Source organism: Calliphora vicina, chromosome 1 (genome assembly GCF_958450345.1).
Source record: "Calliphora vicina chromosome 1, idCalVici1.1, whole genome shotgun sequence".
NCBI classification, from domain to species: domain Eukaryota; kingdom Metazoa; phylum Arthropoda; class Insecta; order Diptera; family Calliphoridae; genus Calliphora; species Calliphora vicina.
The window spans coordinates 9,568,679-9,593,932 of record NC_088780.1 but is presented as its reverse complement, the minus strand read 5'-3'; the positions used below and the strand labels follow the sequence as shown (position 1 = coordinate 9,593,932).

Sequence of the window (25,254 nt, the reverse complement as noted above, 5' to 3'; positions counted from 1 at the left end):
GTATCAACATGAAATGTCGACACACAAAACCTTATTCCTCTTCAAAATCCATTTCCATTATATGCATTATATTTATCAAAAAATGCATTTTTATTTAAAAAAAAAGTTTTTTTTTTAATATGATTGTTCAAAATGCAAGTTTGCATTTCAAAAGCTAGAAGAACTCAAATTAGCAAAAACATTCCTTAATCACAAAAATCTAAAATATCCTCTAAAAAACCGATATACAAAAGTGATTTGTTGGAGTCCATAGAGTACGGAAATATTTTGATAGTTTGGAAATATGATCACTTCGTTTTAGTGAAATGACGGTAGTCTTCAAGTTACAACATTAAAACATCACAAATATGTTCTTTGAGTACGCATCCATTAGTCTTAGAATCTGAAACAGTAACACAAAAATCAGGGACGTATATTTATTTAAACCCAATATGGTTACTAATATTTCAATTGTTAAAAAATATTATTATTAAAAATATTGAAAAACTCTGTCTATAACAAAACAGTTTTAAAAAAAGTAACCAAAATGAATAAAAAAAAACCATTTTGGTACTGTACAAAACCTTCTTACCTACCTTCCACGTTCATTCGATTATTTAATAAAATTTTCCTCAAACTCCATTAGAATTTGAATATCTTTTTTTTTATCTTGTAATAATACACACTTTTTACATGTTTTATAGCTAAAAACTAAATTTATTTTTCATTTCTTACACGCAGTGTTCTCTCAGTTAAAAATTAAAAAAGTTGTTTAATTTTAAAAGTATGTTGTAATTGAAAAAAATAATAATTTCAATTAAAAAAGATAAATGTTTCTTTTTTTGCACAAATACAGGCAGGCTAATAAAATACACACTACATTCACAAACAAATTAAAAATTCCAAACAATTTAGCTAATGGCAAAGGCAAATTAATATTTTTGGTTTTTGGAAAATTATATTAAACTAAATATGTATAAAAACTTAGGAAAATTTTGCCTAAATATTTCGAATATGATTAAAATTTGTCTCGCGTACGTTTATTAAATAAATAAATGATTTACACAAATATTAAATTTTGTTTTATCAAATTACTATTATTTGCATTCTTTGCTAAAGTCGGTCGGTCTGTCTCCTTTTGTTAAATATAGTTAGATGCATGATAAACGATTTAACAATAACTATAAATTATTGTATTGTATTTTGTATGTATATTTATTAAGTTAACTTTATTTTTTGTTTATTGTTTAACATTAAATATGTTTATTATATGTATATAACATATATACTAGTTTAAACCCCAATTTTCGCAAGTCTAGTTACGTTGTAACCTAAAGTTATACTGAAAGTTCTCATACAAACATTATTTTAACAGGCAGTATAACTTTAAGTTAACCCCTTGTGGACCAAGGCTTTAAATCGTTGAAAAAGTTTTATTTTTTTTATTAAATATTGAAAATAAGGACTTCAGGAAGTTATTTACAAAATTTTAACTTTGTGGAGGACCTGCAAGGAACCTGGTACCGTTAGGTCTGCATCAGTCAAAAGATAAAAAAACTCATCGCTTTTTGTTTAAATTTTATTAATATATTGATTAGTTTTGTAACTTTAATAAAATTTTCTATTACAAGTCGATTTTATGGTATTTTACGAAACAGTATTTTTTACCATTACAACATAAATAAACATCTCAATGAGAATATGAAATAATTCACCGTTATTCTGGGTAAGCGAGTTTGCCAATAGGCAAAAAAATATATATTAATCCAAGGATGATAGTGCACTTCAAAGTACTTTTGGGCAAAAAGGGTTTTCATTTTTGTTTTGTTTGTTTTCATTTTGTAAGCTTATTATTGTTATGGTATTTATAAGTACCGTCGGTCGACAAGGGGTTAAGAAAAAACCAGACGTAGTGAAAATGGGACTAAGTATATATTTTTAGTTTACTTTGTAATGAGAACTTAATAAATATAAATAATTTTTGTTCTCATTTCTTAGTTTTTTTAAGCTAAAAATTAATTTTGTTCTGATCCCTTTTGAAAGGTTTGTGGTTAATTCCATGGTTGTATGCATAGTTTTAAAATATTTATATATTTTTAATTATAAATAATAATTATCAAGGGATTTATGTTTGAAAAAGTTTACGTTGCATTATTTTAATGAAATTATGAAAATGGTTCCAAAAGACTAAGGACAACATATATTGAAGATATTCACGTCACCGTATTATACCCTTGCGAAAATACGAATTATGTATGTTGTTGTTTTGATTGTGCGAAATTTCACATTTTAAATGGTGACGTAAATTACCTCAATGAATTCCACAAAAGAAATCGCTATTAGTTTAATTGTTTTAAAAAGAAGGTGCTATTTTTTAAAGAAAACTGCTAGCCGTTCGGAGTAGTGATGTCTTTTTACTGAAGAATTTGAGGGCAAATATGTCATATTTTAACAACAGTATAAAAAGTAAATGTTTTAGAAGTTAATTTTTCGAACAAACCTTTTTAAGGAAGTTAATGTTTTAGAAATAGATAGAAAATAACTTTTAAATAAAATACATTTTAAAGAAAGTACTTTTTAAATAAAGTAACTTTTAAAGGAACTACATTTTAAAGAAATTGCCTTTTAATGGAACTAGATTCTAAAGAAAGTACTTTTTAAAGAAAGTACCTTTTAAAAAAGTAACTTTTACCTAAAATACCTTTTGCAGTACCTTTCAAAAGAAGTACCTTTAAAAGAAAGTACCTTTTAAAGAAAGTACCTTTCAAAGGAAGTACATTTTAAAGAAAGTACATTAAAAGAAAGTACCTTTTAAAGAAAGTACCTTTTAAAGAAAGTACCTTTTAAAGAAAGTACATTTCAAAGAAAGTACCTTTTAAAGAAAGTACATTTTAAAAAAAAAGTGAAATTTGAAGTACCTATTAAAGAAAGTACCTTTTAATGGAAATAGAATCTAAAGAAAGTACCTTTTACCTAAAATACATTTCAAAGGAAGTACATTTAAAAGAAAGAACCTTTTAAAGGAACTACATTTTAAAGAAAGTGCCTTTTAATGGAAATAGATTCTAAAGAAAGTACCTTTTAAAGAAAGTACACTTAAAAGAAAGTACCTTTTAAAGAAAGTACATTAAAAGGTAGTACTTTTTAAAGAAAGTACCGTTTAAAGAATGTACCTTTTAAAGAAAGTACATTTAAAAAAAGTGAATTTTGAAGAACCTAAGTATGTTTTAAAGAAAGTATCTTTTGAAGAAAGTACCTATTAAAGAAAGTACCTTTTAATGGAACTATATTTCAAAGAAAATACCTTTTAAAGAATGTACATTTTAAAGTACCCCTTTAAATTAAAAATTAATTGCTACAGAAAATGTCCAGAATCATGTAAAAAATGCAATGAAAATTTAAATTACATTACACTATTCTTTCACAAAACTATTCAAAATAATAAAAACAAAAATATATTGCTTCCAATATAGCAACAACACAGCAATTATATATTTAAACAAAATTATTTAAAATATAAATTGTGTTGTTTGTACATGACAATAAATAGAAATCTTTTAAAAATACACTTAAACTAAACACACACAAAAAAAAACTAATTGTGGAAGATCTTTCAATATAAACGCAAAGTAAAAAAAAACATTTCCTTTAAATGTTAATTAAGAATATAACCCCCTTATTCAGAATGAAATTTTCATGAAATTTTATAAAACAAAATTTGCTTTAAAAACTTTTAATAAAATAAAAATCTCATTATAAATAAGAGCTTAAAAATATTTTTAAAAAAAAAGTTAACTGTGGAATTTAATGTGTAAAATAGTTTCACACATATGTATGTAATTGTTGTTTGTTGCAATTTAAAGTAATGTACAATACATATTTAATACAATAATCGTTTATATTTCATCTATGTATATAGTTTTTGTTTTGTAAATAAATTTGTTGTTTTCAGTTTTTTTTTTTTATAAATATTTAAACAATTTTTTATTTATTTATTTTTTTCATTACTGCATCGTTTAAAATTTTCTTTTTTTTTTTTGTTTTGTTTTAATATAGTATTTAATAATAAGTTTATATAATTTTCGTTCTGTATGGGGCATATGGTGAGGTTTAGTTTATTATTTTTACTTTAGTTTTGTTGGATAAAGGGAGGCAAAGGAAAGGATTTACCGGGGAGTTTATGTACTTTTGTTGTTCTGTTTTATATTAAACACAGTGTTTATTTTTTTTTAACAAAAAAAAAATTCTCTTATAATCATAATTACAATTTCTTTAATTTATTTTATTTTAATTTAGTTTTTCATTTAATTTAAATAATAATAATAATTTTATTCAAAAGTTCTAGCGTTTGTTGTTTATGATTTTGTTGAAGATAATGAATGTTTGTTTTTCTCTTTATATTCTGTTTGAGCGTAATTTTTTTTATGAATTTTGTATTTTTTCTTTTTATTTGTATTGAAGCTTAGTTGCTCAATTATATTATAATTTGTTTATTATTATCCATAAAGCCTTAAAAAAACTAAACAGGTTTTTTTCATAATAATAATAATATTTTTTTCTGTATACACTCTGCTAATTGAACATATGATTTTTATATATTTCTTTTTCTTGATTTTATATGATTTTTTTTTTCATCATTTGTTTAATAAGAGAAGTGGTTGTTGTGTAGTTGGTTTATTAGTAGAGATTAAAAGGGAGAGAGATCGGTTGCACAAGTGTAACGGAATATTTTTTGTTTAAACGCAACGGTGTGTATTTCTGAGACATACGTCAGACTCACAACAACTGTTACGTTTTATCAAATTTACCGTAATCCAAAAAGTTAACAGTTAAACCGTCATGTCTAAGCATCTGATCTTTTACAAATTGTTAATGTTCCATGAGAGCAGCTAAAAGAGTAAGAGAAAAAAAACATAGATTTTCAATAAAAAAAAAAAACATAAATTTTCAATACGGTAAGGTAAGTTTGTAAAATATGTTGAACTTTTCGCAGTATTTTCGATTCCGAGGTAATTGGCATAATTTTGTTACATAATACAATAGAATTTTTTAAGAAATAGACTATTCTCACGAGAGAATTTTGTAAATTTTATTATTTTTTAGAGGAGCCGTAAATGTAGCTAACCTTGCTTTTGTGACACTAGTATTTTGTTTTCTGATGAAATTGTAATTGTGAAATTATCGTTTTTTGTGTTAACATATTTTTTGTGAACTTAGTAATTTTAGTTGCAATGCCTATGTGATTTTATATAAATTAACGTGTCTTAAAAAGAGTATATTTTTAAAGAAAGTTCCGTTTAAAGAAGTATATTTTAAAATTTACCCTTTAAAGAAAGTACCTTTCATAGAATGTATATTTTACAGAAAGTACATTTTAAAGAAATTACCTTTTAAAAAAAGTACCTTTTAAAGAAAGTACCTTTTAAAGAAAGTACCTTTTAAAGAAAGTACATTTTAAAGAAAGTACCTTTTAAAGAAAGTACCTTTTAAAGAAAGTACCTTTTGAAAAAAGTACCTTTTAAAGAAAGTACCCTATAAAGAAAGTACCCTTTAAAGAAAGTACCTTTCATAGAATGTATCTTTTACAGAAAGTACATTTTAAAGAAAGTACCTTTTAAAGAAAGTACCTTTTAAAGAAAGTACATTTTAAAGAAAGTACCTTTTAAAGAAAGTACCTTTTAAAGAAATTACCTTTTAAAAAAAGTACCTTTTAAAGAAAGTACCTTTTAAAGAAAGTACCCTATAAAGAAAGTACCCTTTAAAGAAAGTACCTTTCATAGAATGTATCTTTTACAGAAAGTACATTTTAAAAAAAGTACCTTTTAAAGAATGTACCTTTTAAAAAAAGTAACTTTTAAAGAAAGTACCTTTTAAAGAAAGTACCTTTTAAAGAAAGTACCTTTTAAAGAAAGTACCTTTTAAAGAAAGTACCTTTTAAAGAAAGTACCTTTTAAAGAAAGTACCTTTTAAAGAAAGTACCTTTTAAAGAAAGTACCTTTTAAAGAAAGTACCTTTTAAAGAAAGTACCTTTTACAGAAAGTACCTCTTAAAGTTTTGAGATTTTTTTGTAAACATAATTTTTGTTTGAGAAACCACGATTTGTGAAGCCTGCAATTGTTGCAAATGTGTTTTCCTGAGAAAATAATTTTTTTCTTTTTGTAAATATTTGCGTGAGTCTATGAAATTTGGGATTTTTGTAAAATTTTGCGATATTTTTAATATTTCACCATTCATTGTTCAATAACCTATCCTATAGGCCATAATAACATATTTTTGTATAGTTATTGTGAAATTAGCGATTTTTAACCCTGTTAGTCGCAATCATTTTCAATCGAGACTAGTCGCAATGTATCAAATTGATATCAATAAAAAGCCGCGTTTGAAAATAATCTCTTCACTTTTTATTTCGAAAATATAAAAACAATATTAAATGCAATGTATTTAAAAGAGTAATACAAAAAAAATTGCAGTAAAAATATTATTTTATCAATAGGAGGATGAATCAAGGTTCTTGTAAAAATATTTTTAGTTAAAGGGGTCATTTGTAGTTTTTCATTCACAACTAAATTGTGCACCGATTTTCAAGGTATATCAAATTTACATATGCCACCAATAAGTCCATATGCAAGGTCAGATATCAACCGACAGAAAATCAGCAGTAAAAAGATCTTCATACACATTTAAAAGTTCTTAACATAGTCTGTTTTATTGTAGATAATTAAGACCAGATTTTAGTTTGTTATCAACATATACCAAAATTAAACGAAATCGTGTTAAATTAACATTCACTTCAATAATACTTTTCAAAACTTGCAAAAATTATTTTAATTTAATAACTCACGTGAAGGTGTGCGAACAGTTGAATTCTCATTTGGAGTGAAATTTAGAAAATCCCATATTAAAATTGTATCATCATGTGAGCTGCTGACAATTTGAAATTCGTCGAATTGTAAACGAAAAACGCGACCAGTGTGTTCCTATATAAACAGATTAAAAAAAAAACAAACACATTTGTTTAAATTACTTAAACACTCAGTTCATGACTCACCACTAAAGTGTTCAGACACAATGAATTGGATTGTGCTCGTGGATCTAAAGCTGCCACTAAATCCCATACTTTGATTTTGCCATCGTAGGCACCGCTAACAATACGTTTGGAATCGAAACGTATGCAACGTACCAATTCTTCATGGCCCTCCAGCACACGTAGGCAAGCACCACATTCAATATCCCAGAGTCTAAGCGAAAAAAAATATGTTTTAAATTCATAATATTAAAAAAAAATAAAGAAGTGCGCTCATACCTTATTGAATTATCTGAACTACCACTGACCACCAAACGATCACGATACTGCAAACAGGCAATGCCACGTTTATGCCCATTTAATGTGCGCACAAACTCGCATGAAGATGTCGACCACACCTTAATTGTACGATCACCACTGGCCGACACAATGTATTTCTCATCGAAATCCACCACATTGACGGCGGCCCGATGTCCCACCAACACACGACGTAAAGTTATCTCACTTGGCGAAGTCATGTCCCAAACGGCAATCGAACGATCCTTAGAGCAGGTAACCATCATGCCATTATTGAAACGTAAATGTAAAACGGCCTCACAATGATGTATGAGAGTATTAACCATTTCACCGGTATTAACGTCCCAGACGCGTACCGTTGAATCGGATGAACCGCTAATAATGACTTTGTCATCATATTGAAGACACAAAACTGAGCCAGTGTGACCAGTAAGAGTCTTAAAAACGAAGTATACAATGATAATAATTAATAAATAATTGTTTAATAAAGAAAAGCTTACCTTGACACATTGCAAATCCGTACGATCCCATATTTTAATGGTATTATCACGTAAACCTGATACTATCTTAACGTCATCGTATTGCAGACAATAAACACCTTTTGAATTTTCCGAACGACAATTAATGCGACGCAACATGTGACGGCCTGTTCTCCAGTTGTTTTCAATACTTTCAATGTCCTATTAAAAGGAAAGATGAATTATTTTATTTACAAATCTATTTAAAGAAAATTTAATATATGTAAATAGCAAATTTTAAGACAATTTACTTTAAATAACAAAGTTTTCAGAAAATTTAATATAAATTGTAAAAGTTTACAGAAAATTTACTATAATATATACTATAAATAAGAAATTTCCCAAAAATTTTTACTATAATTACCAAAAAAGCTAATTTCCCGAAAATTTGCTATAACTTCCAGAAAATTTACTATAAATAGTGAAAATTTACTAAAAATAGCAAATTTTCTACAAATAGCAAATTTGCTACAAATAGCAAATTTACTATAAATAGGAAATTGACTATAAATAGCAAATTTACTATAAATAGCAAATTTACTATAAATAGCAATTTACTATAAATAGAAAATTTACTATGAGTAGTAAATTTACTATAAATAGCAAATTTAATATAAATACCAAATTTCTTGAAAATTTACTAAAAATTTACTATACATAGCAAATTTACTATACATAGCAAATTTACTATACATAGCAAATTTACTATAAATTTACTATACATATCAAATATACTATAAATAGCAAATTTTTTATTTTGTTGGAAATTTTGAATTAAAATTTGACTTACATTCATAATTTTAGGAAATAATGCCCGATAGAAAGAATGAGGTCTGTGTGTAGTACCAGGACGTGGCTTAAACAAGTATTGGATCCAACCACGGCGCTCTGCCAAGCCACGCCATAAGGAATCTGTACGAACTTTACGTTCAATCAATTTCTTCCATAGCATACCCTCGGATATAACACGCAACCATTCTTTGCATACCAATTCAGCGGCCTTTAACGAATCTGCATCCAAGTATGATAAGATATTTTCACCAATATGATCCAAACCTTTTTCTGCAAGTAATAGAAAAAAACCAAGTTAGAAACATTTTTAAAAATATGTAAGCTAAATAAATTATAATATACATGTAAAAGATATTTCAAAATGTTCGCTTGTTACTTTCTCATTATAAATTATGTATAATAAAAACCTTATGCTTTCAACAAGACATCATTCACATTTTAACAGGGAGTATAAACACCTTTTTTTATTTTTGTTGAAGCAGTAAAGTAAAAGTATTAAATCCATAAATCTATATGTTATTGAGATTTTAAGAGTTTCCATAGAGTATCAAAATTAATATAATATTTATCATTAGGCAATTATTTTTATTATACTACATATATGTATGTATGACCTAAATACAATTTCATAGACTTCAAACTCTGGCAAAAATAAATCTTTCACTCCAGTTACCACAAATTCATACCAACAACATTCACTCTTCTAAAAAATCAAATACAATATTTTAGTTCCAATAGTAAGTAGTAACTGTATGTATGATTACTGTAATATACAAACAAAAAAAAAAGTCAAATCACGTTTAACCTAATTTAAAATAACAATCATACATTTTTATTCACTCACACTGCCAGACGGATAACTAGCAAAATATACTTTTACATTGTACATATGTATCTATCTATATACAATACATTGTATATAATGTTATATTCTTTTACATATGTACATACAAAAATTATACTATTTTTGTAGAAAACTCACTACACATTTTGTATAAATATATTATAGACGCAAAAAAAAAAATAAAAACAAAACACGCATATTTAAATTTGAGATAAAAAGGGAGCTTTAATAAAAAGTGTTATTTATAATAAAAAAAACATGTAGTATATTTCATTCTAAAAAATCTTATTTTGTTATAGTTTAAGATTTGTAAAATCTGTTCGAATTTTACTTCTTGGGAATGTTGCCTTATTCCCAATCATATGATCAAATTATAGGCAAAAATGTTATCTTATATTTGTTTTTACGATAACATTTTTATAAGAGAAAAAAATGTTGTCCTTTAAAATTAATAAATTTAAAAGCAGAGGACAAAAAATGCAATATTTTTGTCAGTGAAGAAAATATGTAAAATTTTGAATTATTTTTGATATAGAAGTCACTATTAAATTATGCATTTTTTTTGTTGTTTTGTGGGTAAAAAATTAAATATTTCATAAAAAAAAATCCCGTGCTTGCTCATAAAATGTTGCATCATTCATTCCAAATTAACTTTCACAACTTAAAATGTTGAAAATTAAGAACCTAATACCAAAACAAACCAAGAGAAAAGATAAATCATCCCATGTTTTAATTGCAACACCCTTTATATTGACTACTGGCCATTTACAGACCCCACATAACAACCAATAACCCCAGCTCGATTCTCCTTCAATTGTGTCAACCACCTACATACAATACAGTTTACAATAAAATTCATTAATATGAATGATATTCACAATGAAATTCTTACAAAAAAAAAAAAAAAAATACACAGAAAAAAGGAAAGAAAAAAAATTTATATATCAACAACAGTTTTTCCTCTAAATACTATGGAGGGATTTTTTTTTTTGTAAAAAAAAAGTTAAATAAAATTCGTGTGTAAAGAAGAATGGTTGTTACTTTCGTGTATAAATTGTCTTAGTTTGGAAATTTTTGTAATGACGTCAATTATTGCGGTTAAATAAATATGTTTTTTTATTTTATTTTTTACAATTTAAAATTCGATTTATTATTTTTTTAGGCATTTTCCATGTTGCGGTGTAGTACATATTTACAAATAATATTTAGGGCGGGTTTTAGACTTGAAGATTTAATTAAGTTTAATCTATGATTAAACGATTAAATATATGAAGATTAAATTAAGTTTAATCTACGACTAAACTATTTAATCTACGAAGATTAAATTAAGTTTAGTCTACGATTAAACGATTTAATCGATGATTAAACGATTTAATCGATGATTAAACGATTTAATCGATGATTAAACGATTTAATCGATGATTAAACGATTTAATCGATGATTAAACGATTTAATCGATGATTAAACGATTTAATCGATGACTAAACGATTTAATCTACGATTAAACGATTTAATCTACGATTAAACGATTTAATCTACGATTAAACGATTTAATCTACGATTAAACGATTTAATCTACGATTAAACGATTTAATCTACGATTAAACGATTTAATCTACGATTAAACGATTTAATCTACGATTAAACGATTTAATCTACGATTAAACGATTTAATATATGATTAAACGATTTAATCTACGATTAAACGATTTAATATACGATTAATCGATTTAATCTACGATTAAACGATTTAATATACGATTAAACGATTTAATCTACGATTAATCGATTTAATCTACGATTAATCGATTTATTCTACGATTAATCGATTTAATCTACGATTAAACGATTTAATCTACGATTAAACGATTTAATCTATGATTAAACGATTTAATCTCCGATTACATGATTTAATCTATGATTAAACGATTTAATCTATGATTAAACGATTTAATCTATGATTAAACGATTTAATCTATGATTAAACGATTTAATCTATGATTAAACGATTTAATCTATGATTAAACGATTTAATCTATGATTAAACGATTTAATCTATGATTAAACGATTTAATCTATGATTAAACGATTTAATCTATGATTAAACGATTTAATCTATGATTAAACGATTTAATCTATGATTAAACGATTTAATCTATGATTAAACGATTTAATCTATGATTAAACGATTTAATCTATGATTAAACGATTTAATCTATGATTAAACGATTTAATCTATGATTAAACGATTTAATCTATGATTAAACGATTTAATCTCCGATTAAACGATTTAATCTCCGATTAAATGATTTAATCTCCGATTAAATGATTTAATCTCCGATTAAACGATTTAATCTCCGATTAAACGATTTAATCTCCGATTAAATGATTTAATCTCCGATTAAATGATTTAATCTCCGATTAAACGATTTAATCTCCGATTAAATGATTTAATCTCCGATTAAATGATTTAATCTCCGATTAAATGATTTAATCTCCGATTAAATGATTTAATCTCCGATTAAATGATTTAATCTCCGATTAAATGATTTAATCTCCGATTAAACGATTTAATCTCCGATTAAACGATTTAATCTCCGATTAAACGATTTATTCTCCGATTAAACGATTTAATCTCCGATTAAATGATTTAATCTATGATTAAACGATTTAATCTATGATTAAACGATTTAATCATAGATTAAATGGTTTAATCTATGATTAAATTATTTAATCTATGATTAAATTATTTAATCTATGATTAAATTATTTAATCTATGATTAAATTATTTAATCTATGATTAAATTATTTAATCTATGATTAAATTATTTAATCTATGATTAAATTATTTAATCTATGATTAAATTATTTAATCTATGATTAAATTATTTAATCTATGATTAAATTATTTAATCTATGATTAAATTATTTAATCTATGATTAACATCAGGGATATTGAAATTTACACATAATTTTGCCTTGTTACTGCGAATTTCTTAGAATTTGTTGCATCATTTTCTTCAAAGCAATACATTTTATATGTTTTCAAATCAACGTTTTAAAACACGTTGAATGATTGTTTCCACTAGCAACAAACAACTAACATAACCGGCTGATGGAAATAGTTTTTTTTTATAAAATCATGGAAGCTTTATTCATTTAGCTGACTTTGATAAAAAAGTAATTTCCTTAGAAGCTTGGCACATTGCAATATATTCATATCCTAGGTGTCTTAAGGGATTGGTATCCAAATTCCTACTGTAAACGACAAGACTGATCCATCTGGTGTTGTCACCTTCGATGAGTTGGAGAAATATAAATGTGTAGGAACCACTGAACGAATGACATTTGTAGAAATGCCATATATTCCGAGGTCTTAGGATGCCGATATGATTTATATTGGCATCCTGAAAAATTTGATTTTGAGCTAGTTTATTAAATAATGGGAAAAATGCTATAAAAATGTTGGTCATATGTCAGCAGATATGATCAATATTTTGAATTGGTAAGATTCTATATTGGAAGATTTCAAAAAATATGGAGAAGAAGGTTCCTTGTCTCACATACAAAACTTGAGATTATTCCAATTTAATTTTTACCTCGATTTGACTTTAGAGAAGAAGTTAAGCTCAATGAATTATCAATATTTTTTCTAGTACTCCTTTAAATCTCTGATCTTCAGAAAATCGTATTTTTCACAGTTAATGAAATACTAGTGAACAAGTAGAAGAATTTGGATGGTGAATCATCAGGACTTAATCCTAAATTAAATGAGAATATAATAAAATGCTTATTTTTCAATTTTAAATTTTCAAAGAAAAAACCGAAGAATAACAGTCGGTTTTCGGTTTTAAGCCATGAAAAAACCGCGGTTTCGTTTTAAATCGAACACTACTTTATTTCAATCGATTTCATTACATTCTTAACTTAATCTATAAAATATTTTTTTTAAATAATTTGAAATTTGGATTCGAAAAGAAAGATTTTGCTTTATGCCACCTCGAAAAGAGCAAGGAAATTTTAAAACTGTTGACAAACGCATGTGTATAGTGTTTTATATTTGTATCCCTAAATCTATGTTGATCTAAATATGTTTAATTCATCTTTCTTCCAAATTAAAATTTTGAATAAAATGTCATTTGTATACACAAAAAGTAAATGACTCATTTAAAACGTTTTATTCATTACAACTGATATTCCTGTAGTGTTTTTGCCTTTAAATTAAAAAAGAAAAGAAGCATCAGTTTTTTTTTTAGAAAACAAAAATGCCTTAAAGCCTACATAACGCATCTTAGCATTGCTTTTGATTAGTGCAGATAGCCGTATAATCATATTATGAATCTAAAGTGACAGATTCAAATACACAACCATCTCTCTAGCAAATCGCACCAAACGACCGACAAACTTATATACCCAAGCAACTATTCCAGAGATTGCTTAAAGCTAAATCTCATAATTTTCATTTACTAGTTAGTTATATTCGTATATTATTGCTGTTATATTTTCTTTCTTCTTCTTTTTACCATAGTTTTAAACGTGTAAAATAACTTTAGCTTTAGCCTTTGTTTTATAGGAAATATAACCAACAAAGAAACTACTACAGAAGACGAACAACAAATATTAAATTAAAGCAAAACCTTTTGGCAACACACACACTCGCACGTACACAAATTCAAATACAAAAAGACTCCAAAACTATTACTTCAAGCTAAGCCAAAAACTAAACAACCACCAACAGCCAGCCAGATATCTAGCCTGACAGAGCTTAAGCACTTACAAACTACTTCGCTGTGGTACATCATCACTGAAATACTAACAAAAAATAACAACGAAAATAACTGGTTTTCCACCCAAAATTTTTTTATCGTTTTGTTTGGCTTTTTAACTTTTTTTCTTTCTTGTATTTCTTATGATCTTTTTTTGGTTTTTTAAAAAGGGGTTAGGCCATTGCAGAGTTAAGAAAATATAAAAAAATCATAAATTAAACCAAAAAAAGTTGCCTTTTTTTATGAACACAACAAAATTGCAATTTGAAAATGTTATCCTTTAACAAGCTCAACTATTTCTTAGAACAAAATTTTATTTAAATTTCAATAGCAAAATTTTCCTAATTTCCTTTAGCTTGTGTAATGTTAACCCCTCTACGTTAAACCCAACCCTGTATGTGTAAATTTGATTTTTTTTTATTATTATTTCAAATTACGTGCGGTGTTGTATATAATGTGTACATATTTCTTAAGTTTTGATTTTATTTTATAATTTTTCTTATTATTTTTTCCTCACAATTGTGGTATAATGTGGATTATGAAAGCTTCTCACTGTCTTGATGCTGAGATATGTTACAATTTTTATTACAAATAATTTATAACATGCCACAAAACGAAACAAAAACAAAAAATTAAAACACCTTGTTTAAACATGATTTCTTTTTGATATTTAATATTTGAAAAACTAAAATACCTTGTAAATTTAAATTAAAAAAAAACTTTGAAGCTGTATTTTTTTTGTTGTTTTTGTATTTTGTTTAAAACTAAATTTCATTGTTTATCATCATGTTCGATTATGTGTAATGCAGTTAGTCATTTCAATATTTTTTTAAAAATAATGCCAGGGGAAACCGAAGAATATGCCATATGAAGCTTTTTATAGACATGCCAGTAATATATTTTTAAGTTTTGGAAATTCCTGGGTGTTTTGCCATTAATTTGTAAGAAACGATTTCTTATATGAAGATGTTTGCTTTATAGATACGCTTGCTATTCCATTTAAACAATTTTTAGAGTCTGTCCGAGTACATATTCAGTTTCTGATCAAAATTTTGACGAATAACCGTAACTTAAAACTAAAGCTCCGTTAAAAAAATATGAACTTAGCCCGTTTTTGACCATTAAAGGTCAATGTCCCTCACGGGGCTACGAGCTCTGATATCAGTGCTTACGGGTCACTGCCTGATTGGTGCGCATGCTAGGAGACTGAACACTCCACATAATGACTTCTGTAGAAGTTGCCATGATGAAGACGAGGAGGAAACGGTTGAACATCTCATCTGTCCGCAACAATAGGTAGCACGGCCTAGCGGATCTATCTACTCTGGATGTCAGTAAGATGAATTCGTGAGCATGATCCATAGGGTATCACAAAGGGACCAATTCATGGACCCAAGTGAGCTGGTTGATACTAGCTGCTTTTATAACCTAACCTAATCGATCAACTTAAACATTTAAAACGTTTGAAACATTATTTTTGTAATCTATATGTATAAAAATGAAATGGACCATGTATGAAATGACATCACGTGAGAACGGCTGCAGCGATTTGGCTGATTTTTTTTTATTCGATTCAAAATTTTCAGGAGATGGTTTGTAAAGAAAAAAAAATTCAAAAATTCCGGGTAAAACTCGGAAATTCTTTTTTTTGTGAGTCCAGTCAACTGTAATAAAAAAGCTCCCTAAAGTATGCAGTACAAATTTACATATTTTATTTGCAAATAAATAAGAACATGCTGGTGTGCGTGGGTCGGAGAAACTTGGAGAACTAACATTAGTAAATGCTACCGGGCGAAGCCTGGGCGATCAACTAGTAAAATATAAAAAAACCAAAGCATTTAATGATTACGAATAATTGCGATGTAAAATAAACGTTAGGAAATTTTATAATTTTCTTGAAAAAAATTGAAGGTAAATTTTTCAAAAATGCAAAAACTGGATTAAATCAAAGATTCGAAAGAATTAATTCTCAATTCCATTTTCGAAATCAAAATATATTTTATCTCTTAACCATTCCGTTAATGAATTCATTATGAATTAATTCATAGACTTAAGTTCTTTGTACTTCAAATGTATTGAATTGTAACAGTTTCACTGTTGACGAGAGTTCTCATTCCTGGGAAAACTATTTTCAGTTGTGGTAGGAATGCATCTTTTCTGTAAAATTTACTACTGGCTGAGAAAAGATCCGAGACGCTGGGTAGATGTCCTTTGAATGATATGGCGGATCGGACGCATATGAATGTCATACGAAGATGATGGGATGATGGGACGAAGGACTCACTACAGTTGAATGGAATACTGAGGCTGCTTTCCTTACTACCAACCCAATATTTGACATAATTTTTCACTGCATAAATTTTTGGTTACCCTGGTGGTGACTAATTCGATTTGATCTTTATTAATAGCAATCATTTATATTAATTTTAAAAGCAGAAACAGAAATTCATTATTTTTTTAAGTGTTTTTTCTTCCCATTGATAAAAAGTATTAGTTTAAACTGATTTTGTTATCAAGAAAAAATGTACATACACAGTTATTATGTATATACTTTTTAAAGATCTTAGGGATAAGTAAATTAACTTGATTGAAGTCTTAGGGCCATTTTTTTGAGACCGTATTTAAATATGAATTATTTTTAACTTCTATTTAAATACGAAAATGAGTTTCTCAGTGCTTTTTTAAATGATACTTAAATGGCCAACGTTGGCCATTCTATTCTATTTAAGTTTCATAAACTACCATATGTTTTTGACAGCTGACTTTTGTTGTTTGGTTTTTTTCACTCTATTGTAGTGAAAAAAACCAAACAACAGAGTCTTGCAAAAACTACAATTCCGATTCAGGCCAATTGGAGCTTCTTTTGTGCCATTTTCTACCAGTAATTTTATTGTTTAATAAACTTTTATTTCTTATTAGGCAAAACAATCGATTTAAGCAAAACTATCGATATATTTTGGATATTTAGGGCCATTTTTTGACTTCGTATTTAAATATGAATTATGTTTAAGTTCTATTTAAATACGAAAATGAGTTTCTCAGTGCTTTTTTAAATGATACTTAAAAGGCCAACGTTGCCCATTTAAGTTCTATTTAAATTTCATAAACTAACATATGTTTTTAACAGCTGACCTTTGTTGTTTGTTTTTTTTTCACTGTATTGTAGCGCTGTATTTTTTTTACAGCGTCTTGCAAAAACTACAATTCAGATGTAGGGCAATTGGAGCTTCTTTTGGACATTTTCCTACAATAATTTTATTGTTTAATAAACTTTTTTTCTTATTGGGCAAAATGTATCAATTTTTGTTTTGTTTTATGCAAAACTATCGATAATTTTTTTATATTTAGTAGTGCTACCATACTTTTATCTTATTTAAATAAGAAAAATTATATAGCACAGAAGAACTCAAACTGTATTTAAATACAACTTAAATTTAAGTAAAAGTTAACTAAATACATATTTAAATAACAAGTCAAAAACTGGGCATTAATTACACAGATATTTATTATCTCAAAACATCAATATTTTATGTTCCAGTTATGTTATAAACAAAATTCTTTTGTTTTCTTTTATTGTTCTTAAGCTAAGCTAGCATTAGTCAAATATCTCACGAAAAAAAAAGTGTAGTTCTCTGAACAATTAAGAGTTTTGTTTGATCTAACAATACTTTATTAAGAAAATAATTTTATTAAAAAAATAGTCTTGAAAAATCAATCAAATTTAAAGTTTTCAAATGAACAATTGAAAAACACCCGCCATTTTAACTACACCTCTGATGTTTTAAGCCATAAATTGTAGTTAAAATTCGGCCCATTCAAAAGTTTTACTTGTTAATTCGTTAATAATGTTGTGGTTGTTGTTGTTGCTGCTTTTATTAACATTCATTTATAAAACGTTTCATTTATTAAGTCTTATATATTTTTTTATATCAAGTTATTAGAGTTTATTTTGTTTTTTTTTCTGGAAATTGTTGCTGACTCAAAGGTCATTGCTTTCATTACAGAAATGAAATACAAAACAATTTAGCAGATAAAAAAATAAATAAACAAAATATATATAAAATAAAGTAAAAACTTATTAAAGCTAAATGTTTATATACAATATACATATGTATGTAAGAAATATAAGTATAAGTATTATATACTATTATATTACATACTATGATGTTTATATTAAATTATTTTTTAGAATTAATACTTCATAAAAAAATACTAAAAACAGTTTCCTAATATTTTAGCAAGATATAGAGAGAGAGAGAAATAGCCAAACATGTTTAGGAAGTAAATTACATTTAATATAAAGTTTCTTTAAAACAAAAACATGGAATTAAGTATATAATGAAAACTACACTTACTCGGTAATAATGAAATGAAATCTCTCTGTAACATTGGCTTTAGAAACGCATCTATATGACCATGCTGATAATGGCACATGCGTGACAGTAGCTGTTCAACAAAGTCCACTTGATCTGCTTCGTTCCATTGTGAGAAGTATGTCAAACAGGTTTCACGTTCAACTTGAAATGTGGGGGAGGATTCTTTCTTGCGGACTGGATCATACAACATTGTTGAAGTAAACTACAAATAAAATATATACAAATTAAATTTAAAACATTTTTTAAGAACTTATAAACAATATACAATATAATACAAGCTTTTTACATTTTACATTTTACATTTCTACATTTACCCAATATAATATTTATTTTAAATACCTGTCTGTCTACTACTCTAAGCTATAAGCAATGTCATTTATTTATGCCGCGCTTAAATCGAAGGTAATTTGTTTTAACAAATTGCTATACAATAATTGAAAATAAGTAAAAAAAAAAAACATCAATACAAACAAAACTAAAAACCCATTTTTAAATTAAATAATAAAAAAAATAACCAAAAAGCAAATTCAAACATTTCAAACAAAAAATTCAATAAAAGCTTTATTATGTGGGTTAGATTAAACGTTAAGTTTAAATGTTTGAATCTCAACCCAAAAATTAAAAAAAAAAACAAACTTCAATTGTAAACCTTGACACTCAAAATACATATGAATGATGTATGTGTAAAATGTTGTTTTTAATGCTTTAACATAATTATAAATTTGATATGAATGTACAAATTGTATGTAAGCACATTTGATACATTTGTTTCTATATACATAAAACAAATTATACATTTACACATGTGGTCATTATTTTGCACACACATCTTACTTTTACTTAATATGCGAGGTAAAAACTAATAAGGAACTAAAATCTATTAAAAATGCCTAGATTTGAAAATAAAATCTAGGGGGAAATTCGTATTCTTGTGGGCATTCATGTGAAACTATTTTTCTATTCATTAAATTAGCGTTTGATAAAATTCAAAAAAAATTTTAGATGTAAATTTTGTGAAAAAAAGTAAATTTTTGTGTCAAATGTACTAGGTATATTATTGTGTAATATTTAAGTTTTTGTATGAAATGTAAATTTGTGTGTAAAAGCTTAAATTTGTGTTAAAAAAAATTGTGTAAAATTTTGATTTTTGTACAAATTTTGTGTAATTTTGAAATTTGTGTGTGAAATTTGATTTTTTGTGTAAATCTGAAATTTGTGTGTAAAATTTTAAATTTTCTTGTTAAATAAAATTTATTTAAATAAAATAATTGTGTGAATTTTAAAATGTTTGTGTAAAATTTTGAAAGTTATTAAAAATTTTGGATGCGTAAAATTTTAAATTTGTATTTTTTTTTTTTAGTAAATTTTAAATTTCGTGCAAAATTTTGAAAATTTGTTATAAATAATTGTGAAAAATGCTAATTTTGGTATAAAATTTTAATTTTGGTGTAACTTTTTTTTCGTGTAAAATTTGAACTTTGGTGTTAAATTTTGTATTAAATGTAAATTTTTGTGTAAAATTTTTAAAATTTGATAATAATTGTGTAACTTTTACAATTTTGTGTAAAATGTAAAATTTTTACAAAAATTTTGAAATTTTTGTCTAAAATTTGTGTTTATTTTGTAAAATTTTTCTTTAGTATTTTTTTAATGTTAATTTTCTTGCATCAAATTAGAGTTTTTGTAAGTAAAATTTAAATTTTTGTGGACAATTGGCGTTTATTACAAAAATGTAACTATAGTTTTTTGTGAAGTTAATATTATTTTAATTTTTTTGAGTACTTGCTTTAAATTAACAACGTTCTTGTTAAAATTATGTGTAAAATTATGATTTCTGTAAATTTTTTTTTGTAATTTTGAAATTTGTGTGTAAAATTTGATTTTCTGTGTAAATGTGAAAATGTTCATGTAAATTTTGTGTAAAATGTAAACTTTTTTACAAAAATTTTGAAGTTTCTGTGTAAATTAAAAATTTAAATTTCGTGTAAAATGTATTTTTTTTTTTAAATTTCAAGTAATTTTTTTTATTTTTGTGTAAAATTTGTGTTTATTTTTGTAAAATTTTACTTTAGTATTTTTTTAATGTTAATTTTCTTGCATCAAATTAGAGTTTTTGTAAGTAAAATTTAAATTTTTGTGTACAGTTGGCGTTTAATACAAAAATTTAACTATAGTTTTTTGTGAAGTGAATGTTATTTTAATTTTTTTTTTTGGGTTCTTGCTTTAAATTAACGTTCTTGTTAAAAATAATTGTGTAAAATTATGATTTCTGTACAAATTTTTTGTAATTTTGAAATTTGTGTGTAAAATTTGATTTTCTGTGTTCTGTGTTCATGTAAATTTTGTGTAAAATGTAAACTTTTTTACAAAAATTTTGAAATTTCTGTGTAAAATTAAAAATTTAAATTTCGTGTAAAATTTTTTTTTTTACTTTATTTTTTTAAATTTTTGTGTACAATTGGCGTTTATTACAAAAATGTAACTATAGTTTTTTGTGAAGTGAATGTTATTTTATTTTTTTTGGGATCTTGCTTTAAATTAACGTTCTTGTTAAAAATAATTGTAAAATTATGATTTTTGTACAAATTTTTTGAAATTTGTGTGTAAAATTTGATTTTTTGTGTAAATGTGAAAATGTTCATGTAAATTTCGTTTAATTTGGTAATGTATTAAATTAAAATAATTGTGTAAATTTTAAAATGTTTGTGAAAAATTGTTAAAAATGTTACAAAAATTTTAAATTTCGTGTAAAATTTTAATTTTGAATTTCGTTGAGTAAAATGTAAATTTTTGTGTAGAATTAGCGTTTATTACATAAATTTAACATATAGTTTTTTGTGAAGTGAATGAAAATTTTTTGGGTTCTTGTTTCAAATTAACGTTCTTTTATAAAATTAACGTTTTTGTCTAAAATTTTAATATTTGTGTATTTTACACAATTTTACAAAAAATTTTACAATTTTTGTGTAAAATTTTAATTTTTATTTTATGTAAAAGGTATTTAGAATATTCATGTAAAAATAAAAGGTTTTGTTTAAACCGAGCGATATTACTTTTGTGAAATTATTGTACATATTTGTGTAAATTTTTAAGTTCTTTGTTGTGTAAAAACAAGCGTTCTTGTGCAACTTTTTTGTCGTAATACAAAAAAAAAAATGCAAATTTTACATTTTAAAAAAATATTGGAATTTTGCAAACAAATTTATGTACTTATGGCGGCTCTTTGACTTGATCGGATTATTTAATCTAAAAATAAATATAATCTAACGTTAATCCACTATGATGTTTTTTTGAAACTAGTTTAAACTTCATAGTATTGCAAAAACATTGAATAATTTATGTTGAGAAAATAAATTGGAAAAATTTTATTAAAATAAAAAATCTACCCAAATTTCTTAAATCTTTAATAGCATTTATCCATTTATTTATGTTTTCCTACAGAACAGCCGAGATCGTAAAATACTAGGACATTATGATATGATAGGAGACCTTGTGAATTAACCAATTATATGTACATGAGTTCCAATTCAAAGTACATTTTCTCATTAAAACAATTATCCATATTTCTCTGAAATAACACAGCAGCAATTTGAAGAAAACTTTGAAAGAAACTCTTCAATTTTCCTTGCAAATTTATTTACATAACCAAACAGTATTTCTTAGAAATATCAAACTTGTTTAACAAACTTATTGATTTAACCACTTATGTGAGCAACTATTATTGCGGGGAAGTAATTTTCATTTGAAAATACTCACATATTTTGTTATTATATTGTAGTGTACGCGTTTACACATGCACATTACTCAATATAATAAATAATACATTTGAAAAAATATACTTAATTGATAAGCTGTAAGGTAGGGTAGGTAAGTAAGTAAGTAAGCAAGTAGGCTGTGAGTTAGTTATTCAGTAAGTTTGTTTGCGGGTAATTAAAATAAAAATTTTACATACAAACATCCATAAATATGTACACATTTTTATACTTAAAATAAATGCACATAAAATATACATACCTACATGTATGTTTAATAAATAATAAAAAAAATATTAATGTGTAAACATAACCTTGTGACAAGTATGTATAAATTTTGCATGGCCTGTTTGTTAGTAGTATTATGTGTACGTCTGTCTGTCTGTCTGTTAAATAAACAATCTCAAGCTACTACTTACTATACGAAATGACAATTGATTTAGCCCCGAAAATGTTAGTAAGTTAGTAACTATGTATAGTTACTAACTAAAAATTCATACATCTGTATGTGTTATGTGGTCATTGAATAGTTATTTCTGGCTTCAAAATTATCTATAAACTGTAGAAAATCTAAGTGAAGTGTTAAGAAGTTAGTGATAGTAATAATTTATGAAGAAAAGGTATATTTAAATAAAGAAAGAAATTTAAATGCTGACAAAAACTATCATTGGAAATACCAAAATTCTTAAAATTAAAAATTTTATTTGTATTTTTCAAATCTATTAACAATTTGCAAATAGTTTATCTTGAAACCTAAAGTTTTTGAATATTTATAATTTCAAACCAACTAATAAACATAAACTGTTAATAAGTGGTTAAAACAAACACAGAAAGTCATTTAAATTTATTCACACTAATAAGGTATAAAAAAAATATGTTAAACAAATTAATTAAGGTGAAAGTGATTCTTGAGTATTAAACACTCACAACATTTGTCTTAATTATGCTGACTTTTTGGACAAAAAAGAATAATCTATAATTTAAATTATAGATAAAAAGTAAAATTTGTTTAAAAAAAAACATATTGTAAGGGATGAATAATCAATGACTTATTTGTTAAGATTTTTGCATCAATCCAAATATGGTTTATACCTACATATCGTTACCTAAAATGCAAAATAACGTATCATTTCAAAAATGTTTAAAGTAATGGGCAAAAAACTACTAAAGAATTAAAAGTATCTATGATATAAACTTAATTTCTTCCATCTGATCATTAAACAGAATGTCAATCACATTTTCAAATTAAAATTTGTTTTTTTTTATTATTTCTTCATCACTATCTATCAAACATTAGATTTTGGTACTTTTGCTGTTATGTTATTTTGCATTTTAGGTGACGCTATAGTCATATATGTAGGTATATTGTAATAAACCTTCCAAAGTCCGGAGATATCTTATGACCAGGGCAAGATTTTTTGCATATTTTACATTTTTTTTAAAATAAACCTGGCATAAATATACATATTACGCACATTGAATAATTTCTTTAATGAAAGTACTCTTGAATCTTGAAAACAAAGTTTGGGTCTCCATTTAGCTAGCATTAAAATAATTTAAAAAAAGCAAACAATTACAAAATATATAATCAAAAATAAAATTTTGAAAATATGTATTTTGCATTTTTCTAACACAAATCCCCGTTTTATGCCCTCACTACCCACAGTGCAGTTGTCATAGTAAATTGTCTTTGTGTGTTCATCTTAGCATTTTATTTATTGTATGTACATTTCTTTTTCTTCTTATTTATTAATGGCAAATACTACAACTGCATTATGAACTAAATTAAATAGAATATTAATACAGAAAACTAAACAAAATTTCATAAAACATAAATTGCTGCACCAAAAAAAGAAGAAAATTAAGCAAAAAGTAAAAACCTTACTAAAGGTGAAACTAAAGTTAAATAACTAAAACCTTGGATTAACAAATGAATATTCAATAAAATAAATAAACAACAAAATACACTAATATAACCAAAAACAACATAGATTTTAAGATTTATTATAGAAAAAAAAAAACTTACAGGTTGTGAATTGGAATTGGTTTCATCCATAATTTTATCAGTCTCCATTTTCATCATATTATTTAATTTTTTTTTTGTAATAAACTAAATTCCTAATAGATGGTTTTTAGTTTTCTTTAAACACAATGAATTAGCACAATAATAATTCACCCAAGAAATCTCAGTGTACTTTTTTTTAAATTTATTTATAATAATTTTGTTGGAACACACACGAAAAAAAATGATTTTATGACAAATTGAAACGAAAAAATAAAATCAAATCACAGTGAAATTCGAAAAAATTAAATAAAAAAAAGTTGCAATCTTCTCATAAAACACACTCGCGTTTTTTTACAATAACAACACGTACACTTCAATTATGACTTGAAGAGAGATAAAAAGTGATGATTGTACGTTTGACAGTAGCAGTAGTTGTTTCTTTCCCTCTTTATGCCAGCAAATGTTTGTAGTTAAGGATTTGCTTTATACAGCGCACCCTTTCGCACTTATTGCCTTTGCCATGGGCAAAATAATTCATTATCTGTTTCTTTCTGTCCCACACAAATAAAAATCGTTCGTAATTTTTTCTTCTTTCAAAACGATGTACAAGCGCAAGTCATTCGCTGAGGAATTTTTTTTTCAATTTTTTAATAATTTCTTTCTTTGCATTTGAATTTTATGTTTGGAATTATTGTTATTTCAGATAAATAAGTTTTCACAGCACGAAAAATGCATAAAATATGCAGCCGTTTGTGGTATTAAATACTTCTTTTGCAAATTTTATGTTAAAACAAATTATTGCTCTATCCAAAGTTGATGAAATAAATAAAAAACGCAACCAAACTCGGCGCGACCAGAAATAAAACTGAAATGAGTGAGACAAATAAACTTTGCAATTT

At 25.5% G+C, this 25,254-nt stretch overlaps 1 protein-coding gene across 1 annotated transcript; it reads right to left on the bottom strand.

The window, feature by feature from the left end:
* Nucleotides 1–4,165: 4,165 nt before the first annotated feature.
* slmb (beta-transducin repeat containing E3 ubiquitin protein ligase slmb) lies at nucleotides 4,166–25,205 on the bottom strand. The gene is made up of 8 exons (XM_065498939.1): nucleotides 24,377–25,205; nucleotides 18,578–18,800; nucleotides 8,609–8,880; nucleotides 7,801–7,980; nucleotides 7,283–7,737; nucleotides 7,028–7,217; nucleotides 6,821–6,956; nucleotides 4,166–4,868 (listed from the first exon to the last, which is right to left on the bottom strand). The coding sequence occupies exons 1-8, from the start codon at nucleotides 24,431–24,433 to the stop codon at nucleotides 4,849–4,851; spliced, it is 1,533 nt and encodes a 510-aa protein (XP_065355011.1). The 5' UTR covers nucleotides 24,434–25,205; the 3' UTR covers nucleotides 4,166–4,848.
* Nucleotides 25,206–25,254: the final 49 nt, after the last annotated feature.

What these genes read in the sequence shown, in the direction of transcription:
- slmb (XM_065498939.1), bottom strand. Translation starts at nt 24,433, where the DNA reads ATGATGAAAATGGAGACTGATAAAATTATGGATGAAACCAATTCCAAT. An exon ending in TTTCATTTCATTATTACCGA is followed by an intron (nt 8,881 to 18,577) that starts GTAAGTGTAGTT and finishes TATTACTTGCAG; the next exon opens with AAAAAGGTTTGGATCATATT. An exon ending in AACTGTTCGCACACCTTCAC is followed by an intron (nt 4,869 to 6,820) that starts GTGAGTTATTAA and finishes TTACTCTTTTAG; the next exon opens with CTGCTCTCATGGAACATTAA.